Here is a 22,202-nt window from a genome sequence, read left to right as displayed (position 1 = left end):
CATGGTGGTTGGCTGTAAATACAGTCGTCGTGTTTGTTGGACTTTGTCAACAATCATGTCAGCGCCAGTTACAATACTGAAGAGTATTTTAGTTTGCTTGGCTCATTCTGTCTTAATTTGGTCTAACATTATTATTGATGTTGATTTTTTTGATTGAATATTGATTTTCCAGATGATAAATCGGTCCTTTTTGTCTCAAAGTTTACCAAAGTGTTAATTTTTTATTCTGTTAAAATTAAGTTTAATTTTATATTTAAAATATAAAGTTTGAAGAACTGAAAAATGTAATTAATGAATCACATTTTTTATTTAAATCTGTTAGTTTTCCAAATGATGTCTCATGCTTTATTTGTTATTTTAACATTTATGTTAAGTAAACCTTTTTATTCCTCCAAATAATTTGATAAAAAAAATTACCTTGTTTATTAAAAGGAAAAGTTTGGGATTGTGCATTAAATCTGAACCTGCACTAACTATTTATTATTATTATTATTATTATTATTATTATTTAATAATATTTTTACTTACATATTTAATAACAGTTCAGAAAGCCATGAAAAGAATTTAGAGATATAAAGTCGATGCCTTTGCACAGTTTAGAGATAAACTGATGAAACTAAATAATTTACATCACTTAGGGTAACTTTTACTCTGAACTGCTGATGCATTTAGAGCAGGAGTGGCCAACCCGCGGCTCCCGAGCCGCATGCGGCTCTTTGCCTGGTTTCATGCAGCTCTTCCGTGTGTGTGTGTTTTTTTTTGTTTTTTTTTATGCCTGTTCGATTTGTTTGAGTTCAATAAAGTTTACCAGTAGGACGTAAACAATTTGTGTCAGGTTTGCTCTCAAAATGGCAGGGAAAAAATGCACAGCAAAACGAAAATATGAAGATGAACACAGGACGTTTTTAACAGAGTGGGAGAGTTCATATTTTTTTGTTGAACGTAATGGCAAGCCATTCTGCCTTCTTTGTCAGGCGTCATTAGCGCATTTCAAAGCTTCAAATCTTCAGCGCCACTTCAGCTTACTCCATGCTAACATCGACCAGGAATTTCCAAAAGGGACTGAACTTCGCAAGCACAAGTTGGTCACTTTGAAAAGTCAGGCAGAAAAGCAAATGCAGTTTTTCAAAAAAATTACAAAGCACTCAGAAACTGTAACGCTTGCATCGTATCAACTAGCTTGGAACATTGCACGGGCAAAAAAGCCATACAATGAAGGGGAGTTTGTTAAAAAATGCCTCAGTGACATTGTTGAAATCTTGTTTCCTGAAAACGACAAACTAAAACGCATGGTAACCGACATCCAACTGTCCCGCCACACTGTTGAACACAGAATATCGGACATTAACACGGCTATTGAATCACAGTTGCACTCTGACCTTCAAGCATGTGAGTATTTTAGTGTCGCATTGGATGAGAGTTGTGACATACAAGACAAGCCTCAGTTGGCAATATGTGCACGGTCAGTGTCAAACGATTGTGTTATCAAAGAAGACCTCCTTGATATTGTGGCATTAAAAGACAGAACCCGTGGCATAGATGTGAAAGAAACAATGATGGCTGCATTTGTGAAAGCAAATCTGCCCATACCGAAACTAACTGCAATAGCCACGGATGGAGCACCAGCCATGATCGGATCTGTGAACGGGCTTGTGGGGCTGTGCAAAGCTGACCAAACATTTCCCAAGTTTTGGAATTTTCAATGCATCATCCACAGGGAGCAACTTGTGTCTAAATCATTGAATTTAGACAACGTCATGAAGCCAGTGATGGAAATCGTCAACTACATCCGCACACATGCGCTTAACCACAGGCAATTCAAGAATCTCATCGCTGAGCTGGACCAAGGGCTTCCAGGTGACCTGCCGCTGCACTGCACTGTGAGATGGCTGTCAAAAGGCCATGTACTCTCTCGCTTCTTTGAGCTTTTGGATGCCGTGAAACTGTTCATGGAAGAGAAGGACAAGGACTATCCCGAGCTCTCGGACCTCAAGTGGATTATGGATCTGGCCTTTTTGGTCGACATGCTGTGTCACTTGGACAGACTGAACCTGACCCTGCAGGGTAAGTTAAAAATGCTGCCTGACCTGGTGCAAAGTGTGTTTGCTTTTGTCAACAAACTGAAGTTGTTCAAGGCGCACATTCAAAAGGGAGATTTAACGCATTTTCCCACTCTGCTAAAAGCCAGCGGGCAAGTCACCAGCGCCGCGCTGAATAAGCAAAGAGCCAGATATGCAACACTGGTTGGAAACCTGCATGAAAGCTTTGTGACACGGTTCCATGATCTTCAACTGAAAAGGCCACAGATTACGTTCCTCGTTGACCCATTTAATGTGGAGACAGACTGTTTGAAAGCCCCGCTAGTCACAGATGAGGCAGCGGCTGAGTTAGAGATGATTGATCTTTGTGAGGAGGACCAACTGAAACCTGCTCTAAGGGAAGGGCCCATCGAGTTTTGGAAAAGTGTGCCAATGGAAAAATACCCAAATGTCAAATGGGCTGCGCTTAAGATACTGTCAATGTTTGGGTCAACATACGTTTGCGAGTCTGTGTTTTCTACCCTGAAACACGTGAAATCAAAGCATCGATCTGTTCTGACTGACACCCATGTGAAAGAATTGCTTCGAGTGGCAACAACAGAATACAAGCCAGATTTGAAGAGAATTGTTCAAGGCAAGGAATGCCAGAAGTCCCACTAAGCAACATGCATAGTAAAAGAAAAACGCTATTGTAAATAATTATATTTTTATTTGTGGACTTGGTTGAAGTGAGAGTTTGTGTGTGAGAAAAAGCACACAATGTTCATTGTTGAAAATGACTGGCCTGTGCTCTTAGTACTGTAAGAATAAATTTCTCTCATTATGTTGGTGTGTGACATTTAGAATCAATCTGACTTAGCAGAGGTGTGTGTGTGTGTCATAGGAAGGAACAGGTGATGTTCATGTGTGCCCATGTGTCGGATGTGGCCCTTTGCGGTAACACAGTAAAAAATGTGGCTCTTGGTCTCTGACTGGTTGGCCACCCCTGATTTAGAGCTTAAAACAATAAATTAGCTTCTAATGCTGTCATTACCCTATTAAGAGTTTATTTCAATTTAAGAATAGAACAGCAGATTTATGACAAGAAAAATGAGAAGCGTATGAAGACGTCAAGAACTACATAAAGAAGAAGAACATCACCACGGTAATAAAACAGGGACATACAGGGAAACTACAGGGAATACATAATTAACATCTCTTAAACCACAGTTGTTTTCTGATTTATGCATCCATTGAAACTGCAGGTGAATCTGATGCAGATGTGAGTGAAATGATGTGTGTCAGGCTTTTAAAGTACCATCAGAAGTCTTTATCTTCTTTCCTGACTACAGAAGAATCTGCAACATCAAAGAGGATTTCATAGGACTCCAGGTTAGAAAAATTATTAATTACAGAACAAGTGTTACCAGTCATCCTAGGAGACTCATTGTTTCTTCAATGTCTCACTGGACTGCACCTACATTTTATTAACCTTTATTTTACCAGTCCCCCATCCTGAGCCCATCTTTCCAGGCCTTCATCTTACATGAGAAGCTGGTTACCTCCGTCTTTAGCAGAGTGAATGCACAAAAAGCCTCGGGCCCTGATAAGCTCACATGATGGGTGCTTAAGAGCTGTTCTACTCAGCTAGGTGGAGTTTTCATCAAGCTCTTCCAGCTACTCCACGTCACATGCTAAAGACTTTTATGACCTTAGACCCATTGTCATAACATCTGTCTAATGTAAATGTATGGAGAGAGTTGTGTGCACCCACCTCTAAGCATAGTGGCAGACCAGCTGGATCCACTCCAGTTTGCCTATAAGGCCAAGAGTGGAGTGAAGGATGTATGCTTCACTCTTGGATACTGTGGGGAAGCAGCTGGATTCGACTTTTCTTCGGCATTTAACAGTGTTAACATCAACATTTTAATGCACCAACTTGTGGAGCTACAGGTTCACCCAGCACCAGTCCTGTGGATTAACAGCTTCCTGCAGGACAGGCCGCAACAAGTGCTGGTTAATGGTTTTAAATCTACCAAACCATTTTTAAAAACAGGAATCCCCCAAGGATGTGTTTTATCTCCTGTTCTCTGTCTACACTAATAACATTTCCTGTGGCAGTGAAGGAATGACGTTTTTTAAGTATGCCAATGATTTGGCTTTGGTGGCTTATGTGACAAAACAAATGCACTGTCTGACTACCATATGATAGTCAACACACTAGTTAGCACCTTTCAAGAAAGCTTCCCTGCTTTACATCACAAAAACCAAGGAGCTGTGCTGTGGGTGCAGCACCATTAATGGTCAGCAGGTGGAGCAAGTGGAGTCTTTTAAATACTTGGTGACTTAAAACTGACTCAGCCTGAGCTTCAGTAGTCATGTCACTTCCATCTACAAGAAAGCTTAGCAGCGTTTCCACCTGCTGAGAAAACTCAGGTCTTTCAGTGTCAGCAAAGAAACACTGATTTTGGTCAACAAATCACTTATAGAATCCATAATAACCTTCAACATGGTAAACTGGTACCACTCACTCACCACTAAACATAAAACCAAACTCTCCAGGATAATAAGACAGGCCAGCAAAATAATCAGATCCCTCCAAACCCCACTCACAGACCTCCACACTGACGTAGTTACCAGGAAAGCACAGCCTATGCGCAGGACCCCACACACCCCCTGTATCCATCCTTCCTATTTCTACCATCAGGTTGCAGCTACAAAGGAAAAATATATATCAAAAATCTTTCAGTCCCACCACCATCAGCACTCTGAACAATTTGTTTGTTTATGTGTTTTTTTTAATCTGGAGCCTGTCAAAGAAAATAAGTCTGTCATCTGTGAGAGAAAATAATTCCTATCTTATCAACAATGGACATAAATTTCAATAAATCATCAAATTGAAGTAAATTCCCTTCAGGTGCCCATTAGGAGGTTTTGTGAACTGGAAATAATTTCACCACACAACATTTTGTTATTGTCCAGACCCTCAGGAAGCACAGCAGGCATGTAATAATCCCCATGTCATGACAAGGGCATGGATAGAAATGACCTTTGGCCTCCTGAAGACATGCTTTCAATGTCTTCGCCACTTAAGGATCAGCCCAGGCTGGACATGGGACATCACGGTGGCATGTGCTGTCCTCCACAATGTGGCCATTATTTTAGTTAATGTGCATGCTTTCAATTTAGGTTTTTAAGGCCGTAGATTTAGTGTCATTTTAAACAGATTAGAACTGTTATGATGTGTGTGCTGTACACTGTGTGCAGGGAGGCTACTGCATCCATTTGTCTGTTAATTAGTTGCGTCTGGATCTGTCCTGCATTTATTTCAGTGTGCAGACATGAGGGGTGTATTATAGAGAGACCTTTGTGATTGTGTTGAAAATTGTGCATTGATGCTGTGCTTTTGATCTTTTCTATCTCTCAAACTTGGGGCCAGATCATTGTAAAAAAAAAAAAAAAAGTCATTTCCAAACACCAGTGCATGTAATCTTGGATGTCGTGGCTTAAAAAGTTTGGAGGGCACTATATAACTTCAGTTTTGAATGGATCTCATGGTTTCATTTCTTTGTGTAAATTATCTAATGATTGTAAAATCATTTATCTAAAATGGTTAAATAATGACAGCGGGTCTAGTTGAATGTGATAACAATGTGTAGCGGGCAGTAGAAAAAATATTTGTTTCCATTTGTGGTAACTGCTGACTGTAATAAAGGAAAATAATAAATAAATCTTGGAACTTAGCCTGGTCTGAAGCAGGCTAGCTCCACAGGACAAATCTCCATGGTAACCTATGCCACAACATATCCCACTTTCCATTTTCCCGCTTTTGTGAAACCGGCTCGCGGATGAGTTCATCCAGGATGAGCAAAATATCCTGGTTTAATCCCTTATCTTGGTTTTGTGCAACAGGCCCAGGAAGCAGAGGTTTTAAAGCAGCGTTCATACATAACACTTAAAAACATCAACTTCATCACAGCATGTACTTTATAAAAAGATTTTTCCCTTTTTCTTCAGAAAATCCTATTAAAAGCGTCACTTTTGTATTTGTAACCTTGTACTTTCAGTTTTAAATAAACATGTTTCTGTATAATAATGCTTCTGACAACTTTCATGTAAACACTGTATTTATGCTGCAATAACACCACTGGAGAAAATCCAGTCAGACTGGATGTTTTAATAACACAGAGGACATTTGTGTTGTGTGAATACTTAATCATGCAAATGAGTAGCAGGTAGCTCAGGTTCATCTCGACATGTCATCTCATCTAAACCCTAACCCTCACAGCACAGAACAATAAATACCAACCAACTAAATTTAAATGCAGAGTGTGTAAAGTTACTGTAGTAAACAGATAAATTAATCTGTTAACAGTTAGTAAATAACAGTAAAATCATGCACATAAACATAGGCAATGAAACAATATTCCTCAGTACTTTGGTGTAATTATGAACATACATCTCCCGTGAACACAAGTTTTCATGTCTTCTTCCTGCTTCGTATGCAAACCAAACTTCCTAGCTGATTTAAATGCAGGCAAAAGCATTTCCCTGAATTTATACCAAACAACTTCACATCTGATCTGGTTAAAGAATCTCTGAAGAAAATGTCTACCATTTTGAGGAAATGTTTTCATTAGTTTTAAACGACTGAATAAAGACAGTGAATGAAAAGCTGAATTCTCAGGCTTTTTTGTTTTGGCTGGCTCTCTACCTCTTCCTCACCTCGCTGCATTTGTCAGCTTTTATCTGTTTGCCATCTCTATTTACCTGCTGCAATAGATTTGACTTCAACAGCAGTTAATCTTGAGATATTTTCATGGTTTCTTTGGCTTCTTTCTATCTTTGGACCCAACCACTGCTGTAAATGTCTGATCAACCTGTTTTGCTTTTGCTTCTCTGGTCTGAGAAACACCTTTGTTTGTAGGACTGACACCTCATGGATCAAATATCCGCCACTCCTCCTGCCTCATTCCAGCATCTCTTTAATGTAACCATTCACTTTCTGTTTCTAGATGTGAGGAACAAACTATAAAGGAAGTTTAACATGGTCTGTTTTTTTGTATGTTTGCATTTGACAAAAACTGAAACTCAACACAGACGTAACAGGTTCTACCACTGGTTATGTTTTTGTTTACACAGGTTGTCCTTTTCAGGCACCATAGAAGGGTGTTTTCCACATTTACCAGTCATATGACACCTTTAGAACAAGCAGCAGGTGTACATGGTTGCTTGAACTAACCACCATCCACCACATGGAGGACAAATTCAACACTGTCTGCAGTGAAACTTTGCCAGAAGTGAAGAAGTGGCTGAAATTTGGTCCTAATGTCTATTTTTATATCAAACTTTCAAATCACAATTTTACTGATTTCTAAGCTAAAACATATTTAGTGAGGGCGTAGTCTGTTGTTGAAAGGATCAAGTCTTTATTATAAAGATAAAACTGCCCCTCCTACCTGTCCCGCCTCCATCACTGCTGGAGCTCTGAATCATTCCAGGAAGTTCACCTGTACGGCTTTCTGTTGAGACTTTTCTTCTTTAACTCTGTCAACAAACCGTAAGTTACAACTTTGTTGTTTGTTTCTGCTTTATAATGTCTGGAGAATATGCTCACTTCTGATTTCAGTTCAAACTTTCATCAGTCTGCTGTTTGAAGAGAAATTAAATAATGATCTGCTGATGTTTAACCCTTAAACAACCCCACTAAAAAATGGATGTAAAAAATAGTTGGATTTGGATCTTTTTCTATCCTTGGGGCAAGAAGTGGTTTTGTTTCATTTTAACAATTTGTGGGAATAATAATTGTTGTAGTAACAATATAATTGAAACTACAATAGAATTGCACAAGCAGTAGAGGAGATTCTGGCAGATTAACTTCCACAAATTTTAATAAAATTCATATAGTGTGAAAAAAATGCTTTACCAAGCGTTATAGCTGGAAGCTCAAATTCTTCACAAGCAAACTGCTTCTTGTTTTCTTCTTGATTTCCTGGAATCGGTGTCGTTTCCACCAATAGAGCACTTCCCTACTGCAGGATCTGGGTCAAACTGGTTTTGTTGATGTGTGAAAGGCATAAATGCTGCTCTGTAGAACAACTTGAACTTTGAGCATCTCTTAATGTTTACAGGACCAGGTGTCAGGAAGGTTTTTATGTTCCTTGTTGTAGTATTATGTCCTTGATCACAATCCACCTGCATGTCAAATGTCAGTCTGTTAAGATTCACATAAGAATGCCTTTTTATCTTACAACCACGTCCTTGACCCTCAGTGTGTTTTGTATGTATTTTATTGCCCGTGTTACTCAGAGCTGTCAAAACAAACACATTTATTCATTAATACTTCAATTAAAAAAGTCATTTGAACTTTTTACATTTACTTGTAATATGTTTACTACTTTTACTAAATACTGTTGAAAAAATCCCCTTTACATCTGGGGATATATCCAGATACCTAATTCTAAAAATTTTATAGACCAAACAATTATATAAAAGCAGTTTGATCAATAATGGAAGTTGTTTTGAATGGAACTTTAATTTAAATATATATATATATATAATAAATCAACTCAGCATAAAAAGACAAATGGATGTAACCTTTTTTAAACATTCTGCAGACAATTTATTGCATATATCCATTTATTCTGCTTCATTTAGTAATTATCATGATTTCTGAGACTCCACAAATACAGTTTGTAACAAACATGACTGCATTGTGGTCCTCCAGTATAGTTCAGATTCATCAAAGCTGCATTAACGCTCACTAACAGGTGGAGAATTGCAGCTTCTCCTGAATAAAACTATTAAACTGTTGCTCTACATCCATGTTAATTAGCTTTTTTTTCATGTTGCTGTTTGTTTGTATTTGCTGTAAAAAAAATAAAAAATAAAAAGTCCAAGTATTTTACATTTATTCTGCACATTATGATCCTCTTTGTCTTGTCAAGACAAACTAAACAAAAATGTTTATCAGTTCAGTGTAAGTTAACAGCTGTGTTGCTCCATCGTTGTCATGATGGGGATGTGTGCTGGACTGCAGCTCCATGTCTCTATGGCCTGGTAGCAGCTGATTGCAGTTTCCTCTGACTGCGTTCAACTGATGACTTTTGTCCTGCCATGCTTTTATTTATTTATTCATTTCAATTCAACAACAGATTTAAGAAAACAAAACCTAAACCCATTTAAGGTTCTTTACAAATAAAGTTGGATTGGACTGGTGTGAGACAGAAAATCAGAACCAATAAAAGAAGCAGCTGATCTTTTAACAGAACAAATGATTGAAAGGAGGATTTCACTAGATGTACAGATAAATGATTTTGTGTCTCCTCTGTAGATGAAGGTAAAAGTGTTTGTGAGCTGATGTGAATTAAGCAGCATGGATCAGTGTGAGGACAGAGAGGAAGGAGCCCCTCCCCCTAAAATCCCTCGGTTTGAGGAACATGAGAGCCAGAGCAAAGCTCAGAGGTGAGATGAACATCTGTAACTGTTTCTAACTCGTCTCTATGTTAGAGCTCAGCACTCATTACCAAACATCTGTATTCCAGAAATCAACCTCAACCTGAACCCAAATCTGAACTTGGACCTGGACCTGAGCCCAGCTGTTTGTCTTTAAAGAGCAATGAGTCGAAGTATCTTCTTATTAATTTCAAATCAGACCAAGTTTCAGCAGCAAGGAGGTGAGCTAAATACGAGCTAAATGTTTTAATAGTGTAAAGTGGATGTTGTGCATTAAAGTGAAAGAATGGTTGATTTTTATTATTGATGTTTCTGTGGAAAGAAAAAAAAAAACATGATTTAAAGTATTTCACTTCTTTTGCTTAAAAAGTGTTTTACAAACTGGCCCAATGAGGATAAAATGTGAGTTGAGACATCAGAGTTATCGAAAGCAGAGCTTCAGCAGGACAAGGGTCTGGAACCTTTACAATTCAGAGCCATTAAATAAAACTGAGTTAAATAAAACTGTAGAGCCACAAACTTTAATGATCTTTTGAAAGAGGACAAACTATAACAGATATTTATCAAAACAATGAAAAAAAAAATCTGGAAATTTGTTATCAATTTATAGGGAATCACTATTTTATTTCTTTTACATAAAAAAAAAAAAAAAAAACAAAACAAAAAAAAAATAGAATACATTTTCTTCTTTGTGATGTAGATATTTGTGGAAAATTATGTTTTAAAAAGCCCATATTCTCCAACCTAATGAAAAGAAAAGTAGATTTAAAATAATATTAGTGGTACTTTGTGTCATTATTTTGTGGAAATTCAGTTAAATTATTCCATGAAAAAAAAAAAAAAACTGAAACTGCTAAAAACCTACATTTGTTATAATCTATATTTCAAAACATTAGTTGCTGCTTTATCATTTCCAGTTTGTGTTATTGAAGCCATTGTGGAAAAGCCACTTGCAGCTGTTGAGCTGCAGGTTTCAGGACTGCTGCAGTTTTAAAAGGTCTGATCTGTCTCTGTCACAAACTGTGACCTGAGAATTATTAGCTGAGTTCGATTTCAGTGTTTTGGTGGAAACATACCGGGTCCATAAAATTCTTTCTGGACCAACTTCAACGGTTCTGGTGTCACTCAGAGAGGAAAAAAAAACAGTATTTGCAGACCCTGTTGTGTGTTCTGCAGTAAATCTTTACTGAACACTGACCTGTTATGAAATATTCATTTTTTTTATATTAATCCATCAGAGCCAAACAGAAATGTGGATCTGACAAGTAAGTTGTTCTCTGTATCATAATGTAAAAGTTGAAACTTTTTTTACTTGTCCTTTCCAGCATGATAGCAAGCAGAATGGTGGTCTGACTGCTGTTGTGCTGAAAAAATTTCTTTGCCAAGTGGAGTTTTGTGGATTTAAAGCCCCTCTTGATACTTAAGTAGTATTATTTATCTTTAAATTAGTCTAAATTTACATATTAATGCTGAACCTGACAGGGGTGGTGGGGACAAAAAAAGAGAGTGAAGAGAATACAATGGAGAAATGTTACATCAGACAAAAAGCAACAGAATCAGCTGTAAAATCTAAACAGGAAAAAACAGAAAACCCCCTGCACCATCTTCAAGAAAAAGAAAGCTGATAATCATCAGGAGCACTTATAAAAAGGCAGACAAGCTGGAAAAAAAAGCTCAGAAACACAAAGAAAAAAACATGAACATAACTGTAGTTGTTGATGATTCAACCAACAGGATGATCTAGTGACAGGATTATCATGCAAGTAATTAAAAGTGGGGACAAAATCTCAGTTGTGAAAGTGTTAAGTGATTTGAGTAATCGTACAAATGCAACCAGGTCCCTGCAAAGATCAGAGCCAGACCAGGGCAGAGAAAGGCCCCACCCAAAGAGCCCCACGGCCATGAAGCCCCAGGGGGCCAGGAACGACAGACACCAACCCTGTGCCAGTCACCCAGAGGTGGACAGACCGCAGGGCCGCATGAGCCTGGGAGTAACCCACCCTCACCCAATGCAGAGGCCCTGCTTAATTCCCAGGAGGACCCGCCCCCCCCCCCCCCCCCCCCCCCGGACATCCACCTAATGGGGATCAAAACCCACCTCAATGCTTCAGTCAGGCACCCCAGAGAGCAGGACACCACCAAACTCAATGATTGGAGTGAGGTGTGTTGGAGAGCAAAATATTGAAAAACTGCAGGACCACGGCCCTCATGGGGCCAAATTAAATAGACCTGTTCTAATATTTATGAATGACTTTCAACAAAGTGATCTGCTTCAGTCGCATGAACTGATACACAACACAGGTTGTTTAATTTGGCTTCTGTTCAGTTGTTCAGAGGAATCTAATGCAGCCACTGATCAGATAAAAAATAACTGCCCTTTTCCCTGATGTCTTTACCTTCCATAATCAGCTGCAGCACCTGTGACATTTCTAAATTTCAGGCACCATAGTCTCTGCAAGTAGAAAGTTTTTCTACAAACACAGCAACATCAACAGCTACTACTCATGGTGCTTTGTCTGACTTCAATTTCCTCCCTACGTTGTTTGAAATATTATAAGTTCTTACTTTACAGATTGTTGATGATGAGCAGCTTCAGAGTTAATCAGCTGTATCTCACATAAAACATCAAACACATCATACTGAGAGGTGCCCAGTCCATTCAGTCGGACTCAACCACACATGAGCTGTGTGAATAAGTCTTTACTTCAGGGTACTTCAACAAGGAGGGAAAGCCTTACAAACGTGTTGATAACAGCTGCATAAAACCTGAAAGCCCCTTTTCCATGTAACAGAATGTGAGATGTTTTTCTATGATTCTTCCACAGCTTGGACCAACAGAGCTCAGAGGTACCATTTGGTCAGTCTGCCCAGCAGCATAAAACAGAGCTGGACTCCATATTTATGGTCTGTACACGTACAGCAACTACTTCTGTCCACATCATCTCCATGCTGACCTTTGTAGACCAGTGGATTGTCAGTGGATCTGATGTTTGGCTTCATGATTTCAGTCTGATTGTATCATTCATATTTTTTTCTGTTCCAGCTGCTGGAAAAAAACATTGTGACTTTTGTGAAGACTGAGCTGAAGAAGATTCAGAAACTTCTGAGTGCAGTTAATCCAGATTGCTTAGTGTTGGAGGGTGAGGATGATGAGCAGATGAGCAGCAGAGAGGCGTTAGTGAAGATCACGGTAGACTTCCTGAAGAGGATGAAGCAGGAAGAGCTGACTGAGCGTCTGCAGAGTAAGAGGATTTCTTTAAAGATTGAAGCTGCTGGATAAATGATTATTTATTCTTTTTATTATTTGTTTTCATTCAGAAATTTTAGCAGCAGTTTGTGGACGTAAACTAAAATCTGCTCTGAAGAAGAAGTTCCAGTGTGTGTTTGAGGGGATTGCTAAAGCAGGAAACCCTACCCTTCTGAACCAGATCTACACAGAGCTCTACATCACAGAGGGAGGGACTGCAGAGGTCAATGATGAACATGAGGTCAGACAGATTGAAACAGCATCCAGGAAACCAGACAGACCAGAAACAACCATCAGACGAGAAGACATTTTTAAACCCCCACCTGGAAGAGATGAACCAATCAGAACAGTGATGACAAAGGGAGTGGCTGGCATTGGGAAAACTGTCTTAACACAGAAGTTCACTCTGGACTGGGCTGAAGACAAAGCCCACCAGGACATCCAGTTCATATTTCCACTGACTTTAAGAGAGCTGAATGTGCTGAAAGAGAAAAAGTTCAGCTTGGTGGAACTTGTTCATCACTTCTTTACTGAAACCAAAGAAGCAGGTATCTGCAGCTTTGAAGAGTTCCAGGTTGTCTTCATCTTGGATGGTCTGGATGAGAGTCGACTTCCTCTGGACTTCCACAACAATGAGACCCTGACTGATGTTACAGAGTCCACCTCAGTGGATGTGCTGCTGACTAACCTCATCAGGGGGAACCTGCTTCCCTCTGCTCGCCTCTGGATAACCACACGACCTGCAGCAGCCAATCAGATCCCTCCTGACTGTGTTGGCATGGTGACAGAGGTCAGAGGGTTCACTGACCCACAGAAGGAGGAGTATTTTAAGAAGAGGTTCAGAGATAAGAAGAAATCCAACAGGATCATCTCCCACAACAAGTCGTCACGAAGCCTCCACATCATGTGCCACATCCCAGTCTTCTGCTGGATCACTGCTACAGTTCTGGAGGATGTGCTGGAAACCAGAGAGGGAGGAGAGCTGCCCAAGACCCTGACTGAGATGTACATCCACTTCCTGGTGGTCCAGACCAAAGTCAAGAAGGTCAAGTATGATGGAGGAACTGAGACAGATCCACTCTGGAGTCCAGAGAACATGAAGATGATCGAGTCTCTGGGAAAACTGGCTTTTGATCAGCTGCAGAAAGGAAACCTGATCTTCTATGAATCAGACCTGACAGAGTGTGGCATCGATATCACAGCAGCCTCAGTTTACTCAGGAGTGTTCACACAGATCTTCATAGAGGAGAGAGGACTGTACCAGGAGAAGGTGTTCAGCTTCGTCCATCTGACTGTTCAGGAGTTTCTGGCTGCTCTTCATGTCCACCTGACCTTCATCAACTCTGGAGTCAACCTGATGGAAGAAAGAGAAACATCCAAGATTCCTCAAATCCTTAATCTACAATGTGTAGATCAGTGGGCTGTGGACCAGGCCTTACAGAGTCCAAATGGACACCTGGATTTGTTTCTCCGTTTTCTTCTGGGTCTTTCACTGCAGACCAATCAGAGTCTCCTACGAGGCCTGATGACAGAGACAGGAAGTAGCTCACAGACCAATGAAGAAACTATTAAGTACATCAAGAAGAAGATCAGTGAGAGTCTGTCTACAGAGAGAAGCATCAATCTGTTCCACTGTCTGAATGAACTGAATGATCGTTCTCTAGTGGAGGAGATTCAACAGTTCCTGAGATCAGGACGTCTCTCCACAGATAAAATGTCTCCTGCTCAGTGGTCAGCTCTGGTCTTCATTTTACTGTCATCAGAAGAAGATCTGGATGTGTTTGATCTGAAGAAATATTCTACTTCAGAGGAGGTTCTTCTGCGGCTACTGCCAGTGGTCAAAGCCTCCAACAAAGCTCTGTAAGTACAGATGTACTGAAATGTACAGAAATATACTGCTGCTGCTGATCTTATGGACAAGATGTGAAAATTGACTAAATTTCATATTTCCTCTTCAGACTGAGTACCTGTACCCTGTCAGATGAAGGATGTGAAGCTATGTCTTCAGTTTTCAGCTCCAGATCATCCAGGTTGACAGAACTGGACCTGAGTATCTACGCCTCAGGAGTGAAGCAGCTGTCTGTTGGACTGCAGAGTCCAAATTGTAAACTGGAAACTCTCAGGTTAGGGTTCTGTCGTATGGTGACATGTTCTGTTTCATACAGTCTATGATCCAGTAAATTGTATCAGGTCTGTGGGTTATCTGCAGTATTACAGAATTGTATTATCAGTTTTAAAAAGTATGCACTTGTTGTAGTAATTGAATACAGTGAATACAGTGGGAGCTTGTGGTTGTTCTGCCTTCTTGGCTAGGTCACTCTAGAAAAAGAGATCTCTAATCTCAATCAGACTTTTATTTGGCTTATCTACAACCATTTTAAAAGGTGAAATTCTTACACTACAACAGATGACTCCTGATTATTGCAAGGTGGGACTATAGTACTATTTAGCATGACAAGCTTATAAAACATTTTTTTTTCTTTTTACAGGTGGTCTTTCATTCTACAACCAACCCCAAGGCTGATCATTTTTATGATATATATTGTCTTTTTCTCTGCAATTGTTTCTTCAGGCTGAATGTATGCAAGCTCTCAGAAAGAAGCTGTGAAGCCCTGTCCCCAGTTCTCAGCTCCCAGTCTTCCAGACTGAAAAAACTGGACCTGAGTCACAACGACCTGCAGGATTCAGAACTGAAGTACCTGTCTGGTGAACTAATGAGTCAAAACTGCAAACTGGAAACTCTCAGGTCAGGATTTTTTTTAGGTTTTTATTAATGACTGAACATCTGAGGAAGATGTTTGCATGATTGCCAAACAGATGTGCATGTTTGATTTACTACAGAAAGTCACCTGAACCTCTTACATGTCCCACAACCCGAACCTATAAATTCTTAGTTCAGGTTTTGTTTTGTTTTAACATTTGTTTATGGGGAGCATAAATGGATAGAGCGATTATTTTAGAGCCTTATCTTACAGTTTGAGTAAAAACACCATCCTAAACTCAAAATTCAGTTTCTGTGCAGACATAAGTGTCATGTCTCAGATGGTTGGACTCAGAAATACTCAGTTTCCCAGGGATAGGTATACGATCTTTATTGTACAGAGTGAATAATATGATTGTGCAATCTGGTCTTTCTCCGATCAGATGTCTGTGGACACATGAGATAGATGTTAGGGAGCAGGCAGCAGATGAGGATATTGAGTGGGATTGAGATTTCACGTACCAGCAGTGGGTAATCCAACGTGGGGCAGAGTGTAGAATCCAGTGACTGGAGAAAGGCCGCCGGGAGGGAGACTGCTGGGGTACGGGAGGAAAACTGCTGAACAGAGGAGAGGTTAGTGGAGGAGTACAGGTTGCAGGCGGGAGCACCATAAGGGGGAGACCGCAGAGGCAGTGTCCGAAGGTTCCCATTGGGGGCAGATAGATTTGTCCGTGATCCGAAATCCAATCCTGTTAAACAAGCCAGTGGTCAAAGAGCCAGGTGATCCAAAAAACAACCAAAGCAGAGTACCAGACAGGGGGCAGGCAGAGTCGGAATCCAGGTCCAAAGTATGAAGTCAACATCAGGCTGGCAGGCAGGCAGGATAATACATGCTGGATACATGCAGGGAAGAACCAAGATGATCTGGCACTGAAGGGATGTCACAGCAGTGCTTGGAACAGGTGGAGCGCATCAGCCCTAATCATGAGCTGGAGGAGATGATGATTTCAGGGCGGCTGGAAAACCTGAGCCTCACACCACAGATCATGAAAATAAGAGCCTCAGAGCAAAAAGAAGGGCATCATGCGTCCAAACAAATCCAGACATGACATAGCTTTCTTATACAGAAAATTATAAAGTGGTGGATTCTAAATGTTACATTATAACATTATAAATGTCAGTTATTTAAAGTCGCACTGTGTAACTTTCTGACCTTTAAATTCTTTGTTCCTGACTCATTTGATGCTACAGTGACATTTATTTTGCACATTTCTGGAGCTGTTTTTGCCCAGCAGCATCCTGAGGCTGAGAAACCACACTTCAGAACTTTGCTTAAAGGATGCCACATGACGTTGCATTTACGTTTTGCTTTACACTCCACATCACAAGCTAGCAAATGGATATCAACACACCAGCCTTTTTTTTAACTGACTGTTGCTGGTTTAGCAAAGAAATGTAAGAGGACATTATTGGCAGAAGACAGGAAAAGAGAGAGAGAAAGGAACAGAGCAAGAGAGAAGACAAGAGTCAAAATCTTTTACTGGCAGGAAAGAGCTCACAGTAAAAGTAGGATGTGAGATGGATGCTAAATAAGCCATCAATAGAATGAGTGCAATGAAAATCTGGCCAACTAACATTGTATAAATACATTTTTGTTCAGACTCTGTTCAAATCCTTTCCTGTGTTTAATTAAGTTAAACCAAAAGCAAAGTGTTTATATTTGAATTTTACAAGGTTACCAGGTTAAACAAAGGGGATGTTGGTTGCAGACGAAATAGTTAATAGGAAAGACTTACTCAGTGGTATGAAGTGGTTTGGCTCAGTGTTGCCAACTTAGTGACTTTGTCCTGTTTGTTTTCATTCCCCTCTAGCGACTAGCAACTTTTAATGGTATTATTGGAGACTTTTGGGGACTGTGATGTAGTTTTACTTTTCTCAGTGAGGATCCGGTGTTACCCCCTGGCCATATCATCCAGCCCTACCATGAAGTAATGAAGCCCTGTCAATGCTTTATCTCAAATCAGTCACACCTGAACAGTCAGCAGATGTCATTATTTTACTGCATTAAAAGCTTCTCAGCAATGAATTGATTTCACTGCAGACCTGTCAAAGTGATTCAGTGCTTCACAAGGCTTCACCATCCCTGAGGAATGGTAGGTTTTATCTTAGTCCTCCAGAGGCAAAGTAGATAAGGTATGATCTTTGTTGTGTATTCAGTTACTATTTCACAATGTCTAGGTGTCACTGTTGATCAATGACCTGTGTTGCCATGCTGTGTAAGAAGAAGAGTGAGAAAAAAAGACAGTGAAGTCCATGCTAGAGTCTGGTCTCTTTATTTATTGCTAACTACCAAAATTAAATTTAATGTTAAGACTCAATTCAAGCAATACTGTAATAATTAAAAAATGCAAAGATTAAAACTTCTTTTCAGAACACTCGGTAAACTGAAATCAAATGCTCAGATTTTCCTAATCACAAATAGTGACAAAATTGTGACAATGACAAAAGTTTGAACAGCTGTAAAAACATTTATAACACTTTAGTGATAAACATTAATTTCACTGTATCTTTGAGTCTATGTCCAACATGAAGTCTAATAAATGTTTGATTTGTCTTTGTAAATTTTTTTTTTCAGACTGAGTGCGTGTGAGCTTTCAGAGAGAAGCTGTGAAGCTCTGTCCTTAGTTCTCAGCTCCCAGTCCTCCAGTTTGATAGAACTGGACTTGAGTAACAACGACCTGCAGGATTCAGGACTTAAGAACTTGTGTGGTGGACTAAACAGTCCAAACTGCAAACTGGAAACTCTCAGGTTAGGATTCAAACTGAGTGATTTAAAATGTTTTTATCCGTGGCTAAAAGAACACATGTGAATGGTGCCTGCATGGTCACCAAACAGCTTAGTGTCTGATTTAGGCCTCTTATACCACAGGATCTTATCTGAACCTGTTACTTGTCCTGAAACCTGAATCCAGAAGAACTTGGAAAACCTTGATTCATGTTTTCAAAGAGTTTTACAAACTAGAAACTTGTAGGAACACAAAAAGATTTTTTGGATTCAGTCACTTTAATCTGAGATCATTTTTTAATAACAGAGTGGAGCTTCAAGCCAGGGAAATACACCAAGGTATTGAACTTACCACCAGGCATCCAGGTTCAATATGTATGAGGCAGAGACAGTAGTTCCAATAAACAAATGAATTTAATAAACAAAAGATATATAAATTAAAATAACCAATAAAACCAGTGGGGTAAATCAGTGCAGAGACATATTTGGTTGGGGAGGGTCCAAACAAAAAGGAAAAGAAAGGGGTCCCAGGAACACCACACATGAAGTTAAACAAACAGGATTTGTGTAAAAGGGTCAAATAGTGAGACTGTTGAAAAAAAAAGTTACATTTGTCACAAACTGAGTCATAAATTAGGAGCAAACAAAATGCATAGCTAATAATGTTCATCTCAGCATTCAGTTACATTCAGCATTAGTTTGAGAGCAGATTTCTCTGAGTTTATGCTGTATGTGTTGTTTTCTGCAGCCTGTCAGGCTGTCTGATTACAAAGGATGGCTGTGCTTCTCTGGCCTCAGCTCTAAACTCCAACCCTTCCCATGTGAAAAAGCTGGACCTGAGCTACAACCATCTAGGAGACTCAGGAGTGAAGCTGCTGATGGCTGCAATGAAGGATCCAAACAAACTCAGGTATGAAAAGGCTTCCTCAGTCACAAGTAATGTCTAACAGAAGAAGAAGAGCCACAGGCGGTTTCCTTTTCCCTCACTTGGCTTTGTTTGTCTGCTTTATGTTAGATATGAATAAAACAACAGATATTTGTGGAGTGAGTCTCCCAGGACAACCTCTTCAGCCGTGATAACTATCTGTTGGTCAGAGTTTCCTAAGTGTGGGCATATGTCTGCATGTTAAAGGAACGGTCATTTCTGGAAACATACTGTGTGTCCTCACACCCTGGATCAGATACAGAGATGGTTCAAGACATCCTTTCCTTCACTTGGGCACATTTAAACATAAATAGTAGAAAAATAGATTGTTATAAATATTGATGTTCCTGCTGATTTGGAGCCTCCTGATTCAGAATCACAGCACAGACCCAGAATATTAATTTTAATAAGACAGATATCAAGTGTGCACATTGAAGAGGAAATGTTTGGTCTCTAAGAAGTTATTTTTTGTGTAAGCAGGACCTCTTGTGAGTTAATAATAATGAGGGCTGTTGACCAGGACTGGCTCCCTGAGAGAACAGATTCAAAACAACAGTGTGAAACATCAGGAAGGCGGTGCAGGAACATTAAAATCACCACAAAAAGACTCAGAGACAGCTTCTTTGCCAGAGGCGTGAAAGCAATAGCCCCACACTATAGACACACACACACACATACACAAACCTCCATCCTTGCACAAGGATGCACTTTATCCACACTGTAAATATTACTGTATGTTGTGGATTTTTTTCTGTAAATATAGAGGTGTTCTTATAACTTTTGTTTATATCATATTAATTTTTACTTATTTATATGTGCTAAGCCGAGAGACTCCTCAAAATTTCGTGCATAATGACAATAAAGATTTTAAATTTTGAATATATATATATATATATATATATATATATATATATATATATATATATGAATTTCACACTCTTTCATTCTTTCAGGGTGGAGCCTGCCGGAGAACAATGGTTGAGATCAGGTCTGAGAAAATGTAAGTGTTTTTTTTTCATTGGATTTATTATCAACCGTTTTTGACTCAGTATAGCTTCAGCTGGATTGTGTTTGCTCTCCCCATCAGATTCCTGTGAACTCACCATTGACACAGATACAGTGAACAGAAACCTCAAACTGTCTGACAACAATAGAAAAGTGACGCTTGTGGAGGAGGATCAGTCATATTCTGATCATCCAGACAGATTTAAGTGGACTGAGGTGCTGTGTGGAAAGGTTCTGGCTGGTCGCTGCTACTGGGAGGTGGAATGGAGAGGACATGTTCGTATAGCAGTGTGTTACAAAGGCATTAAAAGGAGAGGAAAAACCAGTGAATGTGTGTTTGGATACAATGATCAGTCCTGGTGTCTGAACTGCTCTGATCAAGGTTACTCTGTCTCGCATAATTACAGAGTTACACCCATCTCCTCCTCCTCTTCCTCTTCCACCGACTCTAACAGAGTAGCAGTGTACGTGGACTGTCCTGCTGGAACTCTGTCCTTCTACAGAGTCTCCTCTGATGCCTTGATCCACCTCCACACCTTCAACGCCACATTCACTAATTCTCTGATTCCTGGATTTTTGTTTGGAACATTTGGTTCCTCCGTGTATCTGTGTTGAGTATAAAGAGTTTGATCCTCTGAGCCCTGTTACCACTTTATATTGAGGGCAGAGCTTAAAAAGGAAAGCAAGTTTGAAACACGCCCTAATGATGAGGAAGTGGTCATAGTCGGTAATACAAAGCAAATTAGAGAAAGCACGCTTGTCAAAATGCTTTGTCACTTTTAAGTTCTTTCTTAACTATTGGATGGGGTAAAGGCAGCAGGGGTGGACAATGTAGCGCTGAGAAAAGCTGCTGGAGCAGCATAGATGGTCAGAATAGCACTATGAATTTCAATGATAATGACTGGATGTATTTGAAAAATGAGGAGGAACATCACAGGTGGATAAGACAGTTTGATGAGACATCTTGGCAGGATGGATATAAGGATTTGCCTTATGCTAAAGCAATGTATTCCTTGGTTTCCCACTAGTTTTTGTTTTTAAATGAAGATGTCTATAACATTTTACCACTGTTAGTTTATGTTCCACTGGTTTTGGTTTTCTCATTCATTTATTTTGAGTATATTATTAGAAAAAAACAGAAACACAAAAAAAACAAAACAAACAAAAAAGAAAAACAGTTTATAGTAAAAGTTATGTGTTGCTAACCTCTGGTGCCGCAATATACAAATTAAATAGGTATTTGCTTCATCATTAACTCTGGTTCATATTCAACATTTTTCTCATGTATGGCTTTATTTCTCATTACTTACTTATAAGCTACATATATAAAAATTAAACACTTTCTTTAAAAACCTCATGTGCCTAAAGTGTTCATTTTTTTCCAACATGGTCATCTTCTGTAGAAGTTTGTAATAGTCATCTGTAGAGAGGGGAGGCTTTTTCTGGCTAGTTAGCTGTAGCTCCTGAGTAACTGATCAGGCTTCTGCTATTTGTAGTATCCAGGAGCCATTGCTCATAAATTTCTTTTGTAGAAAAATCAGAATATTAACAGAAAAATGCAAGCAGAAGGGAGAGCAGCAAAGCATCAGCAGGAAAAGTGCTGTTTCTGTATAGAGTCACTATACCAGCAGTAATATGTTTACATAATACTGTGTCTTTGTTTAATAATATACATTTTATAATATATATACATAATATTTTGTCAAATACATGTTTGAACCAAGCGGTTTTTAGCCGGCTAGCACCACATCGTAGCTTTAGCACGCCTACCTCCATTAGCTGGTTAGCTACCATTAGTTCCAGGTTAGCTCAGTGAGCTCTTAGCTACAGGCAGCTCGGAGTTTGATGGGTGTCAATCATCCACCCCCCACCTTCACAGTCTCCCTCTCAGCTCCACCTCTTTGCCCATTTTTGGATTTTCCAGGATGACAACACGCGTGACGCTGCCAAGATGGCGACAGTGGGAACCACCCAATGAGCTTCAACTCAGCTCTTCAGAAACCTATGGGTGAAGTCACGGAGGCTCCGTCCATCTTTAATATACAGTCTATGATTTGAACCATCAC

General features: G+C 39.6%; 1 protein-coding gene across 1 annotated transcript in view; it reads left to right on the top strand.

The window, feature by feature from the left end:
• The window catches only part of LOC121628207, a 39,531-nt gene extending 18,040 nt beyond the window's left edge, over window positions 1-21,491 (top strand). The window contains exons 12-23 of the mRNA XM_041967177.1: window positions 1,718-2,521; window positions 9,393-9,482; window positions 9,563-9,694; window positions 12,299-12,377; window positions 12,517-12,718; window positions 12,792-14,580; window positions 14,679-14,843; window positions 15,293-15,466; window positions 18,057-18,230; window positions 18,955-19,116; window positions 20,085-20,131; window positions 20,219-21,491. Coding sequence (XP_041823111.1) covers window positions 1,718-2,521; window positions 9,393-9,482; window positions 9,563-9,694; window positions 12,299-12,377; window positions 12,517-12,718; window positions 12,792-14,580; window positions 14,679-14,843; window positions 15,293-15,466; window positions 18,057-18,230; window positions 18,955-19,116; window positions 20,085-20,131; window positions 20,219-20,751 — 4,351 coding nt within the window. The 3' untranslated portion in view covers window positions 20,752-21,491. The remainder of the gene's footprint in view (window positions 1-1,717; window positions 2,522-9,392; window positions 9,483-9,562; window positions 9,695-12,298; window positions 12,378-12,516; window positions 12,719-12,791; window positions 14,581-14,678; window positions 14,844-15,292; window positions 15,467-18,056; window positions 18,231-18,954; window positions 19,117-20,084; window positions 20,132-20,218) is intronic.
• The last annotated feature ends 711 nt before the right edge of the window (window positions 21,492-22,202 follow it).

This window comes from Melanotaenia boesemani, chromosome 2, assembly GCF_017639745.1.
Source record: "Melanotaenia boesemani isolate fMelBoe1 chromosome 2, fMelBoe1.pri, whole genome shotgun sequence".
Taxonomy (NCBI): Eukaryota; Metazoa; Chordata; class Actinopteri; order Atheriniformes; family Melanotaeniidae; genus Melanotaenia; species Melanotaenia boesemani.
This window is presented reverse-complemented; position numbering and strand designations above follow the sequence as displayed.